Source organism: Trichomonas vaginalis, chromosome IV, assembly GCF_026262505.1.
Source record: "Trichomonas vaginalis G3 chromosome IV, whole genome shotgun sequence".
NCBI classification, from domain to species: Eukaryota; Parabasalia; order Trichomonadida; family Trichomonadidae; genus Trichomonas; species Trichomonas vaginalis.
The window spans coordinates 27,113,903-27,138,382 of record NC_067206.1 but is presented as its reverse complement, the minus strand read 5'-3'; the positions used below and the strand labels follow the sequence as shown (position 1 = coordinate 27,138,382).

Sequence of the window (24,480 nt, the reverse complement as noted above, 5' to 3'; positions counted from 1 at the left end):
TATCCTTAATGCTCATTTGGAAATTCTTGTCTTTCATGTCTGATGGTTTGCAAAATAGAGCATTTTTACACGTCATACCTGCACATAATTCATCATAATGTGTATTTATCCATTCATCTAAAGGATTTGTTGATAATTCAATTAAATCTTGTTTGGCTTCAGTCATCGGTATGATTCGTACATTAAATGATGAAAGGTCATATTGCATAAAATATGTTAAAAGGTTATCATAAAATTCCTTAGTGCATGAATCCATTAAATTCTTGAAGTAATCAAATTGACCCTTGAATTTACCATTAACCCTTAAAACTACGTATCTTCTGTCTCCAACTTCAATTTTGACAGGGTAGACGTTGTTAGTTACGAAAACAAAGTTTGCAACATTCTGAGCAGTTCTTCTGGGTTGATTCTTTTCATTAATTCTAATCTCATTATCCGTAATAATTGATTTCAAAGCGTTGAAGTTTGCGAGTCTGTCTTCACCTACATTCTTGAGTTCATTAAGTACAAGAAACATTTTATTTTCAACAACCGAATTGAAATTACCCGTTAGCTCACCTATTTCGGTAATGTTTTTACATGAATAACCAGCGAGAAGTTCAGAAATAATATCTGTAAATCTGTTTTTACCCGTTCCCTGAAGTCCTTTCAAAATAATTGCTGTTTCATTCTTGATTCCAGGATGTTGAATCATTGATGCAATCCAGCCGAGAAGGTATTTATACACTTCATCGTTATTATCACAAATGGCTTCTTTAATGAAATCCATAAACATCTCAATTTTTGAGTAATCAGGCTTTTCAAGAATGTTGTATTTATAACCCTGAAACGTTGAGAAAACATCTGGAGAATCAGATTTAAAGCAAACACCCTTAACGGTTAATGAAGACAATTGATTTAGTAGTACGTCCCATGCTGTTATTGTTTTACCTTCTTCTTTAAATAATTTAATCATTTTGAGTGACTCTTTCATGTTTGATTGAAGAACGAATGATATTTGATTCATTTTGTCGTGTATGTTGTAATCTTTCTGAATGAAATATTTATTTCCACAATCTACAAAACGGATTACACGTGATAAATCCTCAATTACTTCAGAACTGTTTTTATACTGATGATTTTCAGCCTTGCGTCTAATATCTGTTATCAAAAACGAGTCATCAAGTTTGATATCAAATGTTATTTTTGGCTTACGTAATAAAGGCAAAACATATTCATCATAATATTCCTTTTGATAAAGTTTTAGAATCTTCACCAAAACAAATGGAGAAGTCATTAAATGTGCATATCTACTACGTGCTTTTTCAAAATTACTTTTTGCATTTTCAGTTAAGTTGCAGAAGTTATAAACGTTATCGTATGCTTCATTAATTAAATGATCCGGTAACGAATTAATTGCTTGAAACAGTGTGAATAATGTAACTTCTTTTTCTAAATTCATGTTTCCACCGTCATTATGTACTTCAAAATCACAGATGCCATCGACTATGCTCTGGGCAAGTTTATCGTCAATGTTTACATCTTTGTTTTCATTCATTATACTCTTTATTTCTTCATTCTTCTGTTCAACTCTTACCTTAATATTCAAATCATTTAATATATCATTCACTGTTCTGGTTAATGTTGAATCATAACTTCCACGAATGAATGAGTATGTATTGATTGGTTCTGATGCATTCTTGCGAACTCTTGAATCAGCCATAACCACTAATGAACGCTTTGAATCATCAATAGAAGTCATTATATCAATATCATAATCATTGCAGGAATAACATTTAATCATTCTGTTCGAGGTTGAATAGAAGAAATTAGTGTTGCAATAAATGTGAAGACCTCCTGAAGCAGTTTTAACGATAACATCTTTATCCAAAGTTTTGATAAAATGTCTTTTCTAACTGTTTCTTTAAGTTCATCATTGTATGATTTATTGATATCAACATCTATAATCGTTAAATTTGAAATTTTATTTACTAATAAAGCTGTACCAGTTTTCCTTCCTCTTCCCCCATCATGTTTGAGGTAGTTATGTAAATCAATCTTGTTTTCACCAATTCTTTCGTTGAGGGCTTTAGTTTCTGCCACAACTAATTCCTCAGCTAATGAATCAATAACTTTTTCATCAGAAATGATATAGTTGCTGTTGCTGTTGTTTGTTGCTGTCATTTATATAGGAATAAAAAAATAAAAATAATTTTAAAACTAACTTTATTTTTGGACTGCATCAAATTTCCAGTGATGTTGTCTAAATGTCATGTTGTCTCATTTTTTCAGAAAAGTTAAATTACCTGGTGACCTGGTGACCCGGTGACCCCTTCAGTTCTTCAAAAATAATTAATTATTGAATAACCCATGATGTTGTCTAAATGTCATGTTGTCTCATTTTTTCAGAAAAGTTAAATTACCTGGTGACCTGGTGACCTGGTGACCCCTTCAGTTCTTCAAAAATAATTAATTATTGAATAACTGGGGAAAGGAATTTACGTCAAATGTGCAATTTATAAAATCTTATGTCGACGAGCGTTCATTGAACTCTATACCATTAACGTAACCATTAATGATAACATATATTTCTGGTCGTTTATGATAAAAATAAATGGTTCATTTACTCACAATATTTTTGTACAAAACAACCCCAAGCTTTTAACTTCTTTTCTGCAGCTTCTAATGCTATCTTAGCGAGTTCATATTCTCTAAATTCTCTCTTTAAATCTTCTTGTTCCCATTGGTCTAGTTCGTATGGGGAATCTCTATAACCATAACATATCTCACGTTCATGTTCTAATTGTTTTTCGCGCATTTTTCCAACTTCTTCTTCAAACAAATGTTTAGCATTCTCTACTGTATCTTTCGAGTCTTCTTCATCTAATTTCTCATGAACTTTCTTGTCTATGGAGTCCATAATTTTTCCAACTGCTATGCAATATTTTGGAGAAGCCCACATTGCTATATAGTTTATAAGTCTTGGGTCTACATACGTTCCTCTAACCTGTTTGATTTCATCAGGAATTCCTGCATGAATTTTGTATAAAAAGCAACTGTCGGAATTCCGGCGGTTGCTATATTCTTCACAAAATGCCTTATAATACTCTTCCCAGGACTTATTTTCCAACAACTTTCTAAAGTCTTTCCTAAACTGCTGACACATCTTTGTTGCATTAATGTAACCATCCTTGTCTCTACGTAAGACTTCAATACCGTTATAAGTGCCTTTTGTGAATGTTTCACCATTAGATTTGTTCGTGAATGTTTTTGCTTCGACTGACATTTCTGTTCTTACATACAAAATAAAAAAAATAAATAAAAATAATTTTAAAACTAACTTTATTTTTGGACTACATCAAATTTTCGTAAATGTTGTCTAAATGTCATGTTGTCTCATTTTTTCATAGAAGTTAAATTACCCGGTGACCACCTGGTGACCTGGTGACCCCTTCAGTTCTTCAAAAATAATTAATTATTGAATAACCTAAAAACATTAACGTAAACATATATTTCTGCAGTTCATCAATTACTTCATTACCTAATTAATTACAGACATAAAATATATTTAGTTCATTCAATAAATGCGGTACCATGCGAATACAGTCATAAATGGTGGCATATAATCTTTACCCAAGCCTGTTGGATTTGTTGTGAAAGTGTGTGAATGATTTCCTCCTGGTTCAGTTGGTCGAAAAGTCTTTTTTGCCGAATGGTTATAATCTGGAGATAAAACGTCATTGCCAGCATAATATTCTGAGTTGTATAATGGATGATCTCTTAATGAGTGACTATGGTCGCCAGAAAAGTTTGTCGTTCCTGTATGAGTGTGCGGTGGAAGGTTTGCTTCAGTAATTTTCTTCGAACCACCCATTTCCTTTGAAGAGTTTGCACAATACAAAAACCTGTCGACTATTTGTTCCCATGCACCAACACCAAACATTGCTTGAGGACCTCTCACATCCATAGATGTATAAATAGAACCTACTGGGTTCATTAAATCAAACATATGAGATAATATAGGATTGTCTCTTTTGAACTTAAAATATAATGCAACAATTTCGGGTTTCTTCTGGTTTGTGTCAGAATATTTTTTATAATATAATCTTATGTTTTCAGGGTAGGTAAAATCTTGACTATAATATTTATTTCCGTCATCTATATAATAGTATACTATTCTCGTTTTTTCTATTGCATTATATCTTTTATATCTATAATAATCTAAATATAATGTTTGCTTTTGTTCATCTGCGTGTAGTGTTCTGTCGTCATCTCCATAGTCATAATAATATGGTGCTGGAGCTGGGTCAGGCAATGTCATATCTGCCATTTCATAAACTCTTAAATATTTCTTTTGTTCGTCTCCATATAAGTTTAAGTAACAGTTGTTGTCTAATGGAACTTTAACTTGTGTGTCATCATTCTTTTTATAACTTACATACATTTCATTGTTATTTTTCGGAATGAGTTTATACCGTATACCATTTCTTAAGGAGTGTACAAACTGCCATCTAAAATATTTATTTTCTTCATTGACGGAAAAGTCACCAGCAATAGTTTCAATATTTTTAGTTGTTCCTATCAAACTTTGGTATATTTCATTCACACAATCCTTATCTGCCTTCTTCATTAACTCACTGTTGACATAAGTTTTATCCGCTTTAAGGTCTAAACATCCTAAAACCCATCCTGTATCGGCTTTAGTTTTTAAAATCTTTGATGTCCATTCATGATACCTTTCAACCCTTTCTTTAATTTCATTATCTTTTTCATTAACATATTCCTTATCTGCTTTCTTCATTAATGCACTAGCCACAAGTCCCTTATCTACCTTCTCCTCTAACTCACTAACCACATATTCCTTATCTGCTTTCATCTCTAACTCACTGTTGACATATTCCTTATCTGCTTTCTTCATTAACTCACTGTTGACATATTCCTTATCTGCTTTCTTCATTAACTCACTAACCACATATTCCTTATCTGCTTTCATCTCTAACTCACTGTTGACATATTCCTTATCTGCTTTCTTCATTAACTCACTGTTGACATATTCCTTATTTGCCTTCTTCATTAACTCACTGTTGACATATTCCTTATCTGCTTTCTTCATTATGTCATTTAGGAAACCTTTTATGAATTCCTCATTTAAATTAAATCTTCCAATCTTCAAAACTTTAGGAAATGCATTTAATGCGTAATATCTCTGTTCTTCTGGTGGAATTGATGTTATATCATCCGTTATACCTTTAATTTTTGAATTCATAAATAAAATTTCTTTTATATTTGATATCACCGCACCACCTTTGCAAACGAATTCGAAATGGTCATTTTTCAATACTATCTCCAAATCTCCATATTTCAACCTTTGCGTTTGTTCTGCCGTCTTTGAATTATATGCATATGTGGCGTATGTAATGGTCTGTGCCTTAAGTTGTCGTGGTTGTTGTTGTTTAATCATTTATTATGATTTAAAAATAAATATTTAATCTGTTATCTCATCACCTATTTTTTCTATTTGAAATTGCCATAATATTTCATTCATGAATTCTAAATCACAATCAAATAGGTCAGTTATTCTAAATTTAATATTTGATAAATCTTTTGAATGAAGAATAAATGAATTCCCGGATAATTGAAACGGATATGATAAAGAAAATATGTTTAAGTTGATGGATAAAATGTTTTGTATTGATGGGTAAGAGTTAGGGTCTAATGTTTGATGTGAAAATCTCATTGGGGTATTAACTTTATCACATTTGATTAAAATGAAATTGGAACCAGTGTCAGAATACAAAACATCCCCAACATCTTTTTCAAAATTTAATATCCCCAACAATGAACGAAGATGAGGAGTACAAAATTTAATTTTCAGCGGAAATTTAATAAGGTTATTTATTTCATCAAGTTCAAAAAGTTTATCAGGTTTTGATTTAAAATTTTCTTCATACCATACGATAAATGATTCGTTTAAATAACTTAAAATCGTGTTAATATCCCATTTCGTTATCACATTATTTATATGCATATCATACGTTTTTTCATGGTCACCTTTAATAAATGATATATAATCTGAAGGGTCTAAAAGAATGGGATTAAATTTACCACTCACAGAAACGAGAGTAACATTATAAATTCCGCTAACTGTTAAATTTAATTCACAGTTATTATTCGAAATAATATTGATAATTGACATTTTTATTACGATTAAAAATATGGTAAAGCGTTATTTTCCAGTGATAAATAAAACTAGAATAAGATTACCTCAAGAATTCATAAATTCAACGAATAAGAAATTCATTCATGTTATAAATTTTAGTGTTTTCAGAAAATATGAGTCAATGTCATATTCATCAACAGGTTATATTTCACTTCATTCAAATTTAGTTCAATCAAATCCATATAATGACCATTTCATAAGATTTTCAGATGGTATTAAAAATGTAATTGATAGATTAAAATATGAACAGATTGACAATATCGAATTTTTGGAATTTTGGTTTAAATATCCTGATGGAAAAAAGATTGAAGTTAAAGATAAAGCTGATACTATAACAAAAACAATTACAATGACCGATCCAGATAGTGGGAACAAAAAGAAATAAAACAAACGATAGAAACCGGTGAAAGGTCAATTATTATTGATTATGATTCAAAGGATTATTATTCAATAATGTTAATGCTTGAATATTAAATAGTCTTAACAAAGAATTTTTCAAGTGATATTTATATTCATCAACTATTTTATTATAAATATCATTATATGTTAAATGAAGTTCAGTTGTTGTTCCGTTCTTTGATATCTTAATTGTGCTAATATCCTTTATAGGATTTATTTTTGCAACTGTTCCACAGCATGAAACCTCATCATCTATGAAAAATTGAATCTTAACGTCTGAATCTTGAACATCACAAAGAATGGCGATAATGTGAATTAATGATTCATAAGGTAAAATAATTAAACCGGATTGATCAATTAAATTTATTATTGAATCATAATTATTAATTATTATATCACGGTAAATTTTCATTAATTCTGAATTAATGTCTATTTTATATGGGTTCTCAATGTTTGATGAAAGAGGCGGGGGGTATGTTGGATAAGTGGGAATTTCAACAGGTTCTTTACCGGGTTCAGATAAAATGATTGGGTCTCCATTCTCATGGTTTTCTTCATTCTCCTCATTCTTCGGTAAGTCACGAGTTAATAAATTTGGTTGAGTTGCTGACCTTGTTAATTCAGGGCTAACATTAACTTTAACTGTTGGTTGTGGTGCAGTGTTTTGAACTGTTGGTTGTGGTGCAGTGTTTTGAACTGTTGGTTGTTGTGTTGGTTGTTGTGTTGGTTTTGGTGCATGCCTGTGTCTGTGTCCATGTGACGATGTAAATGTTTTAGGTAGTCCTGGTGCAGGTGCTTCTCTTGGAGGGTTTGGTGGTATATAAGTTCCACCAGCTGGCACATATGTTCCATCTGCAGCATAATGTCCTACCTGACTTTTCGTTCTTAAGAAAGCATTTACTAGGTCTGTTTTGGTCTGTTGTAACTCTTTTTCTTGACTTTCCACAACAGTTGCTCTAACGGCGTCATAGGCACTTTGAACTGCCTGTCTCGTTGCTGCATCTGTTATTTTCGTCATATTTTGTGCTACTTCTCTTAACTCGTTGTCGAAACCTTCAGACTTCAGTTTCTTTCCAGATGAGAAGTCGTTCACTAGTTTCACCTTACTATGAAGAGCTTCGAAGGCGTTCTTAAAGTCAGCATTCATTAAAGCTTCATTTGAACTGTCTTCATCCGCTTGTATTTTTGTCCTTATTGACCCTATAAGTTGGGCTGCTTTAGCGTTGGCTTGGGCATCTAACCAGTCATTATTAGCTTTTATATATTCTGCGCTTTTCATTACCTTTTGCATGGCTGCGTCGTTATTTTTACTTTCTTGTGCTAAGTTTTCATACTGTACGGTTTGGTTTTGCAACTGTAAAAGTTTTTCTGCCTTTACATTTGCTTCAACTTCTTTTTTATACTCATCGCTATCCATATATGTCTTCAGGGCTTTTTGTTTTATTTCTTCATCTTTCAGTACTTTATATTGAGTAGTATGGTTTTTCAAATTTATAACATCTTGTTCCATTTTTGCTACTTCTGCTGCTTTTTCTGACACTTTTTTCGCATATTCCTCTGTACTTAGTTCTTTCAGTTGTTCTTCTTTCTTCTTTTTCTCTACGTTTAACTCATTGAGTTTCTTTGTGTGTCTGTCATATTCTAGTTTCTTTTCGTTTTCACTTTATTTGTTTCTGTATGTCTATGTTTGACTTTTTGACATCTGTTATTTGATTTTTGAGTGAACTCAAATTCATTTGACTTTGAGGGTTATAAGCTGTTCCGTCTGCAGCTCCACCATAGCCTGCCATTTTCGCTAAAAGTGCCGCTCTTAAACCTCCACTCTGTGCACCAATAACTCGGTTTAAAAGCATAGGGTTGCTTGACATTTGTTGCAACATAGTGGGGTCATTCATAATTTGTTGTTGCAACTGTTGTTGTGGTGTCAGTTTTACTATTGGATGTTTCAATGCTCCCTTCCTCTTACGTATATTCTTACGTAGCTTACGTGGCATTTTAAGTGAAGTAAAAAACGGTTTTTGACAGATGTTTATATGACACTTTTTGTTCAGCACAAAAAACTACTCGGTCAAAGTGTTGTCAGTTTTGTAAAATAACCGTCCTATCTCATTCTATAAGGGGGAAAGGCTTCTCAAAGTATACTTCCTTGGAACGCCTGTAACTTTTCCTGTAGCGACGATAGACCCTTACTTGTCCGGACAAAGTTATACTAAACATCTTCAGGGCTAGAGGGCATGAAGTGCCTGGAGGCCCCAATACCTTTTTTTTTAATATATAACTATTTTATATAAAAATCAAATTCAATGATCTTAAAAGCGAAGGATAAACCTCAAAATTTACGAATATAATGAGTGGGAATATAATGCTTATCTATCATAAAACCATATGAAATATCAATTTTTGCTTTACGTCTAATTTTTGACGACAATTAGCAAAAAATGTTAAATGTTAACACTCAGTCCATTTGAATATGAAAAATAAAATTGACTTTGATTAAATGTTTTTATTTATCATGCAATTCTTCTTGCGACCAAAGATTTGAATAAAAGTTCAAAAAATAAGATAGCTTAAAAAATAATATACGGTAGTGTTTACTAATAGATGAATAGTATATAAATTCTATTAAAATGGATTTGATCCAAAAAAATATATAAAATTTGATCATAAATAAAATTGTTTAGTAGTCATTTAAAATGCATTCGTCTTTGATATATAACTCCCATTTTTGCATTTCTGGCTCGTACCAAAATTTTGAAACTTCGAATAATTCGTTAGGAGTGTAATTACTATTCGTTTTTGGATTAATATCGAGAGATAAATGTGGTGTATTGTTGTATTTTTCAATGAACTGTTGAACTGAGTCCTTGATTTGTTGAATATCATCCAACTCGTCTGGCAAAAACTTTTCTAAGCTTGGCCACAGGCGCTCCACCTTGCCGTTCTGTCTTGGTATAGATCTGCAATTTTCCCAAATGAACGGGGTGGATAAGATCTTAGCCCTATCGTCATCCCAGTGTCAATTTTACAAAAAAAATTCTTAATAAAAAATTTTTATTAAAAAATTCTTATCTTTTTTCATTGAAATTTAAATAATAAAATAAATTTGGCTGTAAAAACCATCAATTATTATAATTCTTATCGAAACACATGTAGAAAAACACTTATCTTTTATACTCTTTCTATTTGAAACCTGTTTAGTTCAGTAATTAATAATAAAAATTGTGAAAATAGTGACTATTTAACTAAAAATATATTAAATGATGTAATAATGAGATATACATATATTTTTACGAATTATAATTAGAAATTATTCTGGTCTGGGAATCCCAACCCAAAATCATTGAAAATTTGAATATATGGGATGGGCTACCCATCCCAAAACTATATTGAAATTTTTGAATTGATAATAAATGTATCTATATCTAAGGTATATTAGAGAATTTTTAAAAATTATGCATTAAAAAATTGAATTTATTCAAAACAAATTGAGAATAAAAATGCTTAAGTAATCACTTCATTATTTCAACAATGATTGATGCAGTACCGACGTACTATAAAGACATTGAGGTCGGTACTAAGCATCAGTATCTTAGATATAAAAAACCAGGCGACAAGTACGGAAAATATTATGTTAAATGCAATGAACTAGTAAAGCGTCCTGACGGAACTATATGCCACTGTGCAATGGAAGAAATGCGTGAGGATCATTTCAAAAAATGGATCCAAAACAAACGGCACATATGCACACCAGGAGAAGTAGCATCACAACAAACAATCGATCAATACTATCAAAACGTCCCAGCAACAGGGCTTACACCTATATCGTTAGGGGATATCTATGAACAGCTTGCTACATTTACTGGAAGATTTAACTTGGCTCTGAATACCTTCTCAAGCCCAGAGTTTACAAAGCTAGTTAAAACCATTATAATGTATACTGCAGACTCGATGATATTGAAGTTCCCACAGTTACACAATGTTAACATCAATGTTGATAAACTAGCTTCTCAAATATACCAGCCTATTTCAACTGACAAACTAAGGCAAACAATGATACAAATTGCAAATTCAATCCATGTTGCAAAAGTTGATGAGTTTGCTAAGCTTGCCTGTACCTGTGTTGCCATTGATGAGGGGAAGACTCAGCAGTTTCACAATCTGGACTTCTCCCTCACAAATCCTCTGCAAAGCAAGCGGCCCTATCCTGTTGAGTCAATCCAAATGAATGGTGGAACATCTGAAGATTATATCCACTCGCTTACTCAAGGATTTAACAGAATCTTCATTAGAGATGTTAAGATCAGCAGTGTAGTTTGCGATGGCAATAAAGCGCAATTGAAATGTTTTCAGAAAGGATGGAATCAATCGTTCTACAACTCAAATGACCCAAGGTTATTCAAAATCTTGTTTATCCCGTGTTTATGCCACAGGATTCATAATTGTTATCAATATATGACAACAAAAGACGTAGCATTAGGAGCAATTGTGAAACATATCCACGAAATATCAGCTCTTTGTAGAATCCATGTTGAAGACATCGGAGCTCTCTGTCCAAAGCATGTATCCACCAGGTGGATCTATGATTATAATATTTGTATGTTTATTATCAAGTATCAAGACAAAATTTCAAGATATACGCGTATTGATATTGAAAACATCAAGTTCTTAAGAGACTGCTTGGCAATTCTCAAGAAGCTTATTTCCACGTTCGAATCAGATAAAACCAAGATATCTGATTGCTACGTATGGCTTTGCAAGGGTATTGAAGCACTCCAATACCTTTCCAGCAGCAACAACAATCCTTTTGCTGGAATCCTTTCAAGATCGTTGTTGAACTATACCCTTGGATCGGACTTTGGAGGTCTTTGGTGCTTAGCCTTCGCTTTTACACCGAAAGGTAGGTATTATTTCAACCAAAAATTCGTCCACGGAGCGCAGATCAACGAATCTCCGGCAATTAATTCATTTGATATTACAAACGTAACTTTCGTTAATCCAGTAGAAGACATTCAATCTATCTATATGGACTCTATCTTTGAAGAAGGTTCGACTGAAGTTTCTCTTGATATGGTTGAGGAGGGATCAATTCGTCAGGTAACTGCTACAATTGACCCTCCTATGCTTGATCTCGCAGATGTAACATCTAGTTCAAATCAGCCGGTTAACCATTTTGTTGCAGCTAGGCAGTATCTCAAAAGTATTTTGGAACAATTTCGTATTCCGGGTCAAACAATAACAGATATTATTACACTATTTAACACGTATATTAATAGTGATAATGATATCTTCTCTGATGATATGATTCAAGAACGTCAAGAATACGGTTGGGAAGAAATCTCTCATAGAGATGGCAATGTATCAATCTTTGCAGATATCGCCCTTCGTGTTATCTCCGCTTCACCTTCAGAAGCAACATGTGAGAGAACAATAAAAGACCAAAGATTGATACTAAATTTGAAAAGATTACGTTCTCACAAAATTTTATTAGATAGCCGAGAAATTTTAATGGCTACAAAATAAATATCTATATTTATTATTAAAAATTGTTTTATATTTTATCTGTTCAATATTTATCTCATATAAAAATTTGAAATACTTAATCAAAATTTCTATGTGTTTGTTTGAAAGAGATCGATAGCAATTCATATATCTTTTGAATTTGCTAATTGTGGTGATGGTACTATTATTATTAATTTTTTATTTTTATTTTTATTTTTATTTTTTTTTATTTTTTATTTTTTTTTTATTTTTATTTTTTTTTTGATGAGAAAGGGACAGACTAGCCCATTGTCACTTTTTAATTTAGCAAATGAACGCTTATGGAGTGGAGTTTTTGGGTAAATCTGATTTGCTTATAAATGAAATAAAATCAAAAGAAACCATATTGGCATTATATTATGCAAAAATAAATGATCTTACTTAGTACTTTTAAAGTTAATTTCAGAAAAAATTTGACACAATGGTATCCGGCACATACAAGTGGTGTACAACCAAAATATAAGTTAGTTTAAACATATATTGCTATATCTCATGATCTTACTTAGTACTTTTAAAGTTAATTTCAGAAAAAATTTGACACAATGGTATCCGGCACATACAAGTGGTGTACAACCAAAATATAAGTTAGTTTAAACATATATTGCTATATCTCATGATCTTACTTAGTACTTTTAAAGTTAATTTCAGAAAAAATTTGACACAATGGTATCCGGCACATACAAGTGGTGTACAACCAAAATATAAGTTAGTTTAAACATATATTGCTATATCTCATGATCTTACTTAGTACTTTTAAAGTTAATTTCAGAAAAAATTTGACACAATGGTATCCGGCACATACAAGTGGTGTACAACCAAATCTTCGACTCGATGAACTTGTCATCGAGTTATATTCCAGTGTTGTTCCTTCATTCCTGATTAAGTTGCAAATTAAAGGTCTGGATTCAGAGAGAAGTGTTAAAGTTATCAAAAAAGTCACAAGAGATTTCGAAGAAATGACACAATTTAAAAAAGTCGAATGCATCAGTATGCTTGAAGCTGTTCAGAAAGGTCTGAAAAAATATACACTTGATCCCAACATTGTTTACTCAACATTAAAAATATTATTGCAAAGAAAACATTTGATTTAATAAACATTTAATTTATTATAATTAATTTTTTATTACAGTATAGTAAAAAATGCTATAAATAAATTATTATATTTTATTAAAATGTGACTTTTAATAGTAAGTGAATAAAATAAATCAGGAATTGGGAAAGAAATAAGGTTAATTAAAAATAATGAAAATTACAAGTTTAAGGTTAATGAAAAGTGACAATGGGCGAGTTTGTCCCCCACTCTTTTTTTGATAATATACTATTTAGATTTATACATTCATTCAATATTATGAAATAAATATTTCTAAATTGATCTGATTAATTTTTCATTAAAGTTTATATTATCACCAAATAAATTTTCGAACCCTTAGAGTCATAGTTCAATGGTAAGAGTCATAGTATAATCGTAAAGTCCATTGGTTCGAATCAAGGGGATTTTCACACTTTTTTCTTTTTTAAAATTTCAGAGGTTTATTTTTAAGGTTCTCGCTGGTGACCCCCCGTTCGTCGAAAAAAAATTTGATTTTTGCTGGCGACCCCCCCCAATCACCAATTTTTTTCGACGAACGTGGGGGGTCGCCAGCGAGAACCTTAAAAAAACAAAAAAAAACAGAATCCCAAAAAGGTGACATTTTGGGTGTATCGTCTATCCCAGGGATAGAAAAATGACTTCACCTTGGATTTATAGTCTTGGCATATACGGCAAGGTGTGCTTCCAAACTATTCCGTTTTCCTGCATAACCTGGCCGAATTCACCGCGGTTTTCACCGCCGTTATCGGTCCAGATGCAGTAAAGAATAAACTCCTCTAAAAGTTTTCTTAAAACCTTCGCTGTTGAGTTGGAAGACTTGCTTTTCAATAATTTAGTTTTGAGAACTTTACGTGTCATATCATCCAATATGGCAAAAAATGGAAAAGAAACATTACCGTGAAGGTAATGAATATCGCAGTGCCATATCAAATTCTTTGATATGGCACGATATTTGGTAGGTGGATCTGCTGGTTTGTAATCTCTTTTTGAAGATAAACCTGATTCCATCATAAATTTTTCCACTTGATGATGCTTTATTTTTTGTAAATTGTCAAAAATTTGATCTTTTGTCAAATCTTCTATATTTTCAAATTCTTTTGCAATTTCTTCTTTTTCTTTCTCACAATCGGGATTTTGAGCAATATTTTGAAACCTTTTAATCAATAAATAAGTTTTTAAAATTCCTCCTTTATATTGTGAAACACAAGAATTAATTAATTGTTTTTGCTCAAATGTTGGTGGATTTGGTTTTCTGCCGCGACTAACTTTTGGTAATTCGATTTCTTGAAGTTGAAATGCTCTTCTTATTGTATTTTCGGCAACATTCAATTTAATTTTACCGTTTTCCAATTCAACTTCCTTTCCCACACTTTTGTAAGATTCACCTTCTTCTATTCTTCTTTTAGCTTCAAATAGCCATTCTCTGCTTATAGATTTGGCAGTAGTCATAAAAGTGGTCCTTCTTTTGTGATAAGATTCAAATTTGAATGTGGATGATAAATATAAAACCAAAAATAATTGTTATAATTTAAATGAAGAAGTAATTTAAAACGATTTTATTTATGATCAAATTTTATATATTTTTTTGGATCAAATCCATTTTAATAGAATTTATGTTGCATGCTAAGTTCGGTCAACGATAGGAATTGAGGGGAAATTAATCGTCGAGGAAGTACGATTATGTAAAGTAACAAAATGTTGTGGGATTTTTAATATTGTATATAATTTTATAATAAAATTTTTGTGAGACATTTTAAGAAGCACATATAATTTTTTGAATTTAAAAATTAAAGTAGTGTTGAATGAATTTATTGATTAATTTAATACGGATATTTCTCAAAATTAATCAAAAATAGGTTTTCAGAGAACTTTTGAGATATCTTTTCAAAATGTCTTTTTGAAAATATATAAGTATTATATCAAATTGAAAAAAGGTATTTATCAAAATTCTAAATTCTTAATAAAAAATAACTTTTCAGAGGATTGTGATTTTGAAAGCATGAGTAATAAGTAAAAATATCTACAATTTTAATGAGGGAATTGTTCCTTATGAGGTATACATTATAACTATATACCTCATAAGGAACAATTCCCTCTTGATAGCTGGGAAACTTTCTCTGAATAACTTATCATTTGGAGAAAGTTTCCCAGCTATCTATTAGAAACTAAAGGCTGTGAGGCACTAATTTTAATCAGTGCCTCATAGCCTTTAGTTTGTTATTAAAAACGAGAAAACTTGTTCGAAATGATAAACAATTTCGAACAAGTTTTCTCGTTTTAAGGAGGGAATTGTTCCTTATGAAGTATACAGTATGAATATATACCTCATAAGGAACAATTCTTTCTTTAAATGGGAGAAACTTTGTCCGAATGTTAAACTATTCGGACAAAGTTTCTCCAATTTGTAGTGGAGATGGAAGGCTTTGAGGTATATTATATTAATATGTACCCCAAAGCCTTCCATCTCAACTTGAAAGTTCCAAAACTTTGGGTTAATGTCTTGCAATTAACCCAAAGTTTTGGAACTTTCTAGAAGGAATTGCAGGGTAAGAGGTATATATTCATACTATGTACCTCTTACCCTGCAATTCCTTCTTAAAATGGGAGAAACTTTGTCCGAATGTTAAACTATTCGGACAAAGTTTCTCCAATTTGTAGTGGAGATGGAAGGCTTTGAGGTATATTATATTAATATGTACCCCAAAGCCTTCCATCTTTATTGTACAATTTAAAAATTCAGGAAAAATGTAATAAGATTTTTATAAAAATTAAGCGTTTATTCGTAATTGTGTATTCAATGGTTCGGTATTTCTTTGATTTCGAAGTGTCCATCAATCATAACTCTCCAAAATGGCGTTTCACCCTGTTTCCAATGTGGTGTCTCATTGTAACACTCTTCTGGAGTCATGGGGCGAAAACCCTTTTTGGGAGTTAGTATACATATCAAGTGTACGGAGGCACTGCGAGCCTCCTTACACCTGATATGTGAATTTGACACTTTACAAAACCGTTAACGTATATTTTACAACACAAACACAAACACCAACTTAACCTTAAATATTTATAAAGCCGCCAACCACTTCACCTTACTACTGTAAAAATAAACGTTCTCACTTACAAAAGTATTGCAACTCTTCCCATTGCTGTGCTTCACACAATAGTTCATATTCTTCAGTATCGCTGCTGTCGCTCAATCGTCAGAGTCAAAATCACTGTCATAGTTTATACCTGTAAGTTTTGACAAAGCTAATGAAACACGCTGACCGTTTGTATCGTATGCTTGTATAAACTTTCCATTCTTCATTCCTTCATAAACGCTCAAACTAACTTTACCCTTTCTCCCTCGTATCTGATAGAATGTATTTTCACGAGGAACGAAGAACAAATTCTTGAACTCATGACCGTTGTAGTTTGTTATCTCAATAGTTTTCGTCATTTATATAAAAATAAAATAAAAATAAAATAAAAAATTAATGATATCACCACTCCCACACGTATGAAAACATCCATTTAAATTTAGGGTAGAAGGTTAGATCTAACCTCATTTCTACCCTCATTTCTACCCTGTTGAATTCATTGCTTTATAACTCTCTTCCTTTCTCCAACTCTTCTAACTTCTTCCTAAGTTCAGCAATGTTGTCCTCATGAAGTTTAATCTTCCTTAATATACCTTCTTTATCTAATGGTTGCTTTATCTTTCTAAACTGAACTCTACCATCCTTCATAGTATGAATGTAAAAACCTTCTGGAATAGTTCCTGATTTAATGTATTCTACCAAAAACTTTTGTTTCATTGCTTCAGTGACTTTAGTCGTCATTTCAATCAAAGGTGAAGCTAGCACAGCGATAATGGATTTCATGACTTTTTAGTATTTCATGCAATCTTAACAGATAGCCTTACAAGTACTTCCAGTGTCCCTAGCTGCCCTCCTTTTTATATAACTCCATGACATTTATAATCTCGCGAAACTTAACAGGTAGCATAACAGATTAAAATCAGATGAGGTTTTGAACCAAAATTTCTAAGCAACGTTGTCAAGGATTTTGAGGAACTAGGGACAGAGTGTGGCAAAGTCCAAGATTTAATTTATCTTCATCTGTTTCATCAGCTATCTCATCTAATATGCCAATATTTTATTCATAACTCGTGGCAAACTCACTAACTTTCATTATGTTCATCTGCATGCTTCATCTGATAGAAAGTATGACTTTCATTAACTCTGTGAGATAATGAAAACTACTAGGGACAGAGACCATGGCAAAGTTTATGACTTTCATTATTTCCAGAACTTAATGAAAACTACTAGGGACAGAGGCCATGGCAAAGTTCATGATTTAATTTATTCTCTCACTAACAACAAACACAAACTCCAACACTAACATCAAGTACTAACTTCAGCACAAATGACAAACACTAACAACAAACACAAACTCCAACACTAGCATCAAGTACTAACTTCAGCACAAATGACAAACACTAACAACAAACACAAACTCCAACACTAACGACAAAAATAAATGTCCTCACTTCTTAACAAAGTAATATGTGCTTCTTACACCACCATAGCTCAAACGTTTCTTTTCAAACATCGATTGAAACTTATTTTGAGCCATTGGCTTTAGTCTCTTTTTCTTCAAATACGCCAAGAAATCTTCTTCACATCTTTTCACTTCATAGCCTTCTTTAAACTCCTCCTTGTTAAGTTCTATGAAATCCTTTATATCATTCTTTGTTGCAATGGCTTCTTCACGAACGACATCGTGAACTATTTCATCATTGCATTCATGTATGACCTCCTCACTGTTCTCATGAACTATTTCAACACTGTTCTCATGAACGACCTCCTTACTGTCTTTCATAAGCGTTTCAAAGTCTCCTTTACTCATTACTTCAATCTCATGCTGTTCACAGTAGTACTTAAACTCACTGTATATGTCTTTGTTGTATGTTATATTGCTTCCCATGTACTCCATGAATTTTTCAAGCACTTCCTCATAATTCACTGTTTCTTTCTTTCCACGACCTTCTAATATCATACTTGCTTCGTAAATATAACTTCTTGCAGAACCGTCTCGCTTTCTACTTCTCTTCACAAATTCTCTCATCTTGCCACCAAATACATTTGAACTACATGCAAAGAATTCATTCTCCTTCGCAAATTCTTTATATCTTCTGTAGCACTCTGTACAATTCCATCCGGATACAAACTTTTCATAGAACTCCTCGTAAAACATTTGGTAAGGTGTTTTGTTCATTTCGATGAGTTCTTGTTTAGCCCTGGTGAATGGTATCTTCCTTACATCAAATTCACTTAAATCTTTCTTCATGAAGTACGTCAGTAAGTTTGAATAAAACTCTTCATTAAAGCTTTCAATGAGATTTGAGAAATATTCGTAATTTCCTTTGTATCTGCTGCTTACGTCAATGACAACAAATCTTCTGTCGTCTTTGTCAATCTTTACTGAGTTGAAGTTGTTAGATATCATGATGATATTACAAACATTCTCTATCTTTCTTACTGGCTGACACTTCTGATTTAAGTCCAACTGAGTCTCTGTTACTATTGACTTTAGTGCGTCGTGGTTCATGACCTTAGACGTATCGCATGAGCTTAGTTCATTGCATACGATGAGCTTCATGTTCTCAATAGCAGCATTGAATCTACCAACCACATTCTCTATTGCCGTTATATTATTGTTGGCGTACTTGCTAATGAGCTCGCATAGAACATTACTAAGTACATTCTTACCAGTTCCTTGCTTTCCTATTAACAAAAGTACTGTTCCAGTCTTTCCACAAGGATTTTGAACGATGTAGGCGAACCAGTTCAAAACATACTCATAAAGCTCTTCATCCTCATTACATATGACATCGTGAACATGTTTCAAATATCCTTCAATAAGCTTTCATCTACTTCATTCAGTACCTCATACTCATATCCTCTGAAATAGCTGTAAATGTCATCTCTTTCGTCAAAGAATCTCATGCCTGACTTCATAAGATAGTTCTTGTTCTGACCCGCTTCATAAATCATCAGTGCGTTCACATCCTTCTCCTCAATACGTCCTACATAAACACTCTTCATGAGCTTATTGAATTCCTTGCTATCTACTGACACAAGTGTTGTTGTGTCTCGTATTCCATCATAATCTTTCACTAGATATGTCATACGTGCTCCGTCAATAACGACAACACATCTTCTTAAGTCATTTATAACACTAGCTATGTCAATACCTTCACTCATGTACTTATTTCTTCTCAAGTCCTTTAGTGTGAAAGTGTCTCTAAGTTCTATTTCAAGCAATTCATTTACACATCCTTTGCAATACTTCTCTATAAAATATTTCTGTCGTTCTTTACTAAGTTTCTTAACAGCTCTGAAGAACCATGTGTTTTGACTCAAACATCCTTCACAACTTCTCTCATTCATTCCTAGTTCTTTCATGTCATTATCTTCAACCTCTATGGTCTCATTGACTAAGGTCAAAGGGTTCTTAGTCATTGCTGGTCTTATCTGAAACAATGTTTGTGCAACAGGTTTAACTAGTTCAGCAACGTCCTTCCTTAATATGAATAGCTGTTTCCACTCATCTTTGCTAACAGTTCTTTCATAACCACTGACAGTAATGATTTCATTTGCTGACCTTAGACACTTATGTTCTATCATTTGTATTGCTTTTGTGTAAGGCTTTCGTGAGCATAGGTTGTATATGTCATTCCTGCAATGTTCATTCATGCCAATAGTACTAAATCCTTTCTTTGCTGTTGAGTGCATAATATCCATTAGTTCCTGTGTTCGTATTGCTGTCTCATAAAATACAACAAGACCTTTGTCATCTATGACGTACTTACCGAAAACATTGCTTATATTCTTTAACCATGAAATAACATCCTCATTCATGCTGTCAAACATGAAGTAAGGTCTTACATACTCTTCACTTATAAGATACTCCACAAAGTACTTGTTAAGCTCTATGTCCTCGTGAGCGATTTCATTAGGTTTGATATTAGTTCCTTTTGTCATTGCTGTCATGTACTTCACTCTCATAGTTCCTTTCAATAGCGTAAAAATACTTCATTGTTTCATAACTGCTCTAAATTCTGTTCAAAATTCGTACAACATAACTTTTTAACATTAGTGAAAGAACATGAGCGAAACAACAACATCTAACATTACAGAAGAAGTCAATGACAATGCCGATGAAAACATTACAGAAGGAGCTAGTGAAAATATTGACGAGTTCAGTGAGGAAGAAGATATTGAGGACGTCAATGAGAACGTTAGTGGGGAACAAACTCAATGGGAAACATTGAGAAATCATGAAGATTATGAGATTTGTACGACATATCCTTTTACTATTCGTCGAAAGAAAAACAAACATATTAAGAGTGAATGCTTAAATAATCATGGTTATATTGAGCTTAGTTTAAACAACAAAACACATTTAAAGCATAGAATTATTGCAGAACAGTGGATTGAAAATCCAAACAATTTGAAAGAAATAGACCATATAAATCATGATAGAACGGACAACAGAATCTCAAACCTTCGTTGGTGTTCTAAATCTGAAAACAATAGAAATAAAAGCAAGTATGGCGATATAGTTTATGAGTTCGTTGATGAAATATCTGACGAAGCTGTTGAAATAACAGATTATGGTAAGCATTCGTTTGAGTTCTACTACTATGTTGAGAATGAGGACGCATTCTATTATTATACAGGTCTTAACTATCGAAAACTTCATATAAACTTTACAAAAACAGGTGCTGCTTATGTTTGTATGATAGATACAGAAAACAAGAGAGTAATCTTATGCATAAACAAATTCAAACGCTTGTACGGCTTCATGTAGGACAAACATTATTTTTCAACACTAACGCCAACACGTAGGACAAACATTCATGACTAACATTACTGTATAACATAAATGTTTTGTCATGATTTCATCGTAAATGTTTTGTCATGATTTCATCGTAAATGATTTGTCAAACATGAACGTATATGTTTTGTCATGATTTCATCGTAATGAGTGTAAATGACCCAAAAATAATGTTTATGTTAGAATGTTAGATCTAACCTCATTTCTACCCTCTTTTCTACCCTCTTGAATTTTCATACGGAATCTCTTCTCTCGGTTTTCCGAGGGAAGCAATCATATGAGGAAATTCTTCTAAAAGTTCTTTTGTCTGTTGGTTTTCAAACCAATGATATGCTTGCTTTGTAGAACGAAGAGTATTATAAGGCATTTTGTGAAGAATATAACAACCGCCTGAATTCAGACGGTTGGTTTTTATACAAAATTCACGCAGGAAAATTCTTGAGTTTTGGTTGAAAGAATACGGTGGAGCCAAAAGTGGCTCGACCTCAAAACAAACATTTTATGAGCTTACTAAGGCATTTATGAATGAATTCAAAGGTATTTGCATACATCCTGACCTCGTTCATTTTGTTGTTGAATTCAGCAAAAATAATGTTTAGGGTAGATGGTTTTTAGGTGTCACTACGTCACCATGTGTCACTCGGTTAATGAACTTCTCTTAAAATTACTGACAACATGACATTTAGACAACAGTCCAGGAAATAAACTTCTTCGTACATGTTTTGTCGAAACTAAACGTATATGTTTTGTCGAAACTAAACGTATATGTTTTGTCATGATTTCTTCATCGTACATGTTTTGTCGAAACTTCTTCTTCGTAATGAGCGTACATGTTTTGTCATGATTTCTTCATCGTAATGAGCGTACATGTTTTGTCAAGGTTTCATCGTACATGTTTTGTCGAAACTTCTTCTTCGTAAATGTTTTGTCAAGACTTCTTCGTACATGTTTTGTCATGATTTCTTCATCGTAATGAGCGTACATGTTTTGTCAAGGTTTCATCGTACATGTTTTGTCGAAACTTCTTCATCGTATATGTTTTGTCATGATTTCTTCGTAAATGATTTGTCGAAACTAAACGTATATGTTTTGTCATGATTTCTTCGTTTATGTTTTGTCATGATTTCTTCATCGTAATGAGTGTAAATGTTTTGTCAAGACTTCTTCATCGTAATGAGCTAAATGACCCAAAAATAATGTTTATGTTAGAATGTTAGATCTAACACCTTTTCTAACATGTTTTCTCACCTCATGAATTTTCATGACTTCTTCATCGTAATGAGCGTACATGATTTGTCGAAACTTCTTCATCGTAATGAGCGTACATGTTTTGTCGAAACTAAACGTATATGTTTTGTCGAAACTTCATCGTACATGATTTGTCGAAACTTCTTCTTCGTACATGTTTTGTCATGATTTCTTCATCGTAATGAGTGTAAATGTTTTGCAATATGTACCAAATGCAAAGTATTTTGACAGCATGTTTTGTCGAAACTTCATCGTACATGATTTGTCGAAACTTCTTCATCGTAATGAGCGTACATGATTTGTCGAAACTTCTTCATCGTAAATGTTTTGTCATGATTTAATCGTATATGTTTTGTCATGATTTATTCGTATATGTTTTGTCATGATTTCATCGTTTATGTTTTGTCATGATTTAATCGTATATGTTTTTGTCAAACATGAACGTAAATGTTTTGTCAAACATGAACGTAAATGTTTTGTCATGATTTAATCGTAATGAGTGTAAATGACCCAAAAATAATGTTTAGGTGAAGAGATGAGATCTCACCTCTTTTCTCACCTCTTTTCTCACCTCATGAATTTTCATGATTTCTTCGTAAATGATTTGTCAAACATGAACGTAAATGTTTTGTCATGATTTCTTCATCGTAATGAGTGTAAATGTTTTGTCAAACATGAACGTAAATGTTTTGTCATGATTTCATCGTTTATGTTTTGTCATGATTTAATCGTAATGAGTGTAAATGACCCAAAAATAATGTTTAGGTGAAGAGATGAGATCTCACCTCTTTTCTCACCTCATGAATTTTCATGATTTCTTCATCGTAATGAGCGTATATGTTTTGTCATGATTTCTTCATCGTATATGTTTTGTCATGATTTATTCGTATATGTTTTGTCATGATTTCTTCGTAAATGATTTGTCGAAACTAAACGTATATGTTTTGTCAAACATGAACGTATATGTTTTGTCAAACATGAGTGTAAATGATTTGTCATGATTTCTTCGTAAATGTTTTGTCATGATTTCTTCATCGTAATGAGCGTAAATGACCCAAAAATAATGTTTAGGTGAAGAGATGAGATCTCACCTCTTTTCTCACCTCTTTTCTCACCTCATGAATTTTCATACGGAATCTCTTCGTAAATGATTTGTCATGATTTCTTCATCGTAATGAGCGTAAATGTTTTGTCATGATTTCTTCATCGTACATGTTTTGTCGAAACTAAACGTATATGTTTTGTCGAAACTAAACGTATATGTTTTGTCATGATTTCTTCGTTTATGTTTTGTCGAAACTAAACGTATATGTTTTGTCGAAACTTCATCGTACATGAATTTTCATACGGAATCTCTTCGTAAATGATTTGTCGAAACTAAACGTATATGTTTTGTCATGATTTCTTCGTACATGTTTTGTCATGATTTCTTCGTAAATGATTTGTCGAAACTTCTTCATCGTAATGAGCGTATATTGCTTTGTCGAAACTTCTTCATCGTAATGAGCGTAAATGTTTTGTCATGATTTCTTCATCGTACATGTTTTGTCGAAACTTCTTCATCGTAATGAGCGTAAATGATCCAAAAATAATGTTTAGGGTAGATGGTTAGATCTAACCTCTTTTCTCACCTCTTTTCTACCCTCATTGAATTTTCATGATTTCTTCATCGTACATGTTTTGTCGAAACTAAACGTAAATGATTTGTCGAAACTAAACGTATATGTTTTGTCATGATTTCTTCATCGTAATGAGCGTAAATGATCCAAAAATAATGTTTAGGGTAGATGGTTAGATCTAACCTCTTTTCTCACCTCTTTTCTACCCTCATTGAATTTTCATGATTTCTTCATCGTACATGTTTTGTCGAAACTAAACGTATATGTTTTGTCGAAACTTCTTCGTTTATGTTTTGTCAAGGTTTCATCGTAAATGATTTGTCGAAACTTCTTCATCGTAATGAGCGTACATGATTTGTCGAAACTTCTTCATCGTAATGAGCGTAAATGTTTTGTCATGATTTCTTCATCGTAATGAGCGTACATGTTTTGTCAAACATGAGCGTAAATGACCCAAAAATAATGTTTAGGGTAGATGGTTAGATCTAACCTCATTTCTACCCTCA

General features: G+C 32.3%; 8 protein-coding genes and 2 pseudogenes across 10 annotated transcripts, besides 6 other annotated features; 2 read left to right on the top strand and 8 right to left on the bottom strand.

The window, feature by feature from the left end:
- Positions 1-1,006, bottom strand: TVAGG3_0176590 (uncharacterized protein; the record flags this gene model as incomplete). Its single annotated transcript, XM_051225481.1, has 1 exon — positions 1-1,006. A coding segment is annotated over one exon (1,006 nt), but the record flags the coding sequence as incomplete, so codon positions are not given.
- Positions 1-3,988: part of a mobile genetic element that runs on past the window's edge.
- Positions 1,178-2,163, bottom strand: TVAGG3_0176580 (annotated as a pseudogene). Its single transcript has one exon. A coding segment is annotated over exon 1 (986 nt).
- On the bottom strand, positions 2,783-3,265 carry TVAGG3_0176570 (KilA, N-terminal/APSES-type HTH, DNA-binding family; the record flags this gene model as incomplete). The annotated part of the gene is made up of 1 exon (XM_051225480.1): positions 2,783-3,265. A coding segment is annotated over one exon (483 nt), but the record flags the coding sequence as incomplete, so codon positions are not given.
- Positions 3,989-6,843: 2,855 nt separating the features above from the next.
- TVAGG3_0176550 (kinase-related family) lies at positions 6,844-8,108 on the bottom strand (the record flags this gene model as incomplete). Its single annotated transcript, XM_051225479.1, has 1 exon — positions 6,844-8,108. A coding segment is annotated over one exon (1,265 nt), but the record flags the coding sequence as incomplete, so codon positions are not given.
- A 2,018-nt stretch (positions 8,109-10,126) lies between these two features.
- Positions 10,127-12,118, top strand: TVAGG3_0176540 (ribonuclease H-like family; the record flags this gene model as incomplete). Its single annotated transcript, XM_001284565.2, has 1 exon — positions 10,127-12,118. One exon carries the CDS (start codon positions 10,127-10,129, stop codon positions 12,116-12,118), a length of 1,992 nt encoding a protein of 663 aa, XP_001284566.2.
- A 245-nt stretch (positions 12,119-12,363) lies between these two features.
- Positions 12,364-12,401: a terminal%2Cinverted (terminal inverted repeat of MuDR-5_TvMULE4 transposon ID:TVAGG3_0176530).
- Positions 12,364-13,438: a mobile genetic element.
- Positions 13,402-13,438: a terminal%2Cinverted (terminal inverted repeat of MuDR-5_TvMULE4 transposon ID:TVAGG3_0176530).
- A 439-nt stretch (positions 13,439-13,877) lies between these two features.
- Positions 13,878-14,675, bottom strand: TVAGG3_0176520 (uncharacterized protein; the record flags this gene model as incomplete). Its single annotated transcript, XM_051225478.1, has 1 exon — positions 13,878-14,675. The coding sequence occupies one exon, from the start codon at positions 14,673-14,675 to the stop codon at positions 13,878-13,880; it is 798 nt and encodes a 265-aa protein (XP_051110464.1).
- Positions 14,676-15,804: 1,129 nt separating this feature from the next.
- Positions 15,805-15,872: a mobile genetic element.
- A 464-nt stretch (positions 15,873-16,336) lies between these two features.
- TVAGG3_0176500 lies at positions 16,337-16,662 on the bottom strand (annotated as a pseudogene). The gene has a single exon. A coding segment is annotated over exon 1 (326 nt).
- Positions 16,663-16,807: 145 nt separating this feature from the next.
- Positions 16,808-17,044, bottom strand: TVAGG3_0176490 (uncharacterized protein; the record flags this gene model as incomplete). The annotated part of the gene is made up of 1 exon (XM_051225477.1): positions 16,808-17,044. The coding sequence occupies one exon, from the start codon at positions 17,042-17,044 to the stop codon at positions 16,808-16,810; it is 237 nt and encodes a 78-aa protein (XP_051110463.1).
- A 706-nt stretch (positions 17,045-17,750) lies between these two features.
- On the bottom strand, positions 17,751-18,200 carry TVAGG3_0176480 (uncharacterized protein; the record flags this gene model as incomplete). The annotated part of the gene is made up of 1 exon (XM_051225476.1): positions 17,751-18,200. The coding sequence occupies one exon, from the start codon at positions 18,198-18,200 to the stop codon at positions 17,751-17,753; it is 450 nt and encodes a 149-aa protein (XP_051110462.1).
- Positions 18,201-18,236: 36 nt separating this feature from the next.
- Positions 18,237-19,753: a mobile genetic element.
- A 622-nt stretch (positions 19,754-20,375) lies between these two features.
- On the top strand, positions 20,376-21,080 carry TVAGG3_0176460 (His-Me finger endonucleases family; the record flags this gene model as incomplete). Its single annotated transcript, XM_051225475.1, has 1 exon — positions 20,376-21,080. One exon carries the CDS (start codon positions 20,376-20,378, stop codon positions 21,078-21,080), a length of 705 nt encoding a protein of 234 aa, XP_051110461.1.
- Between the last annotated feature and the right edge of the window lie 3,400 nt (positions 21,081-24,480).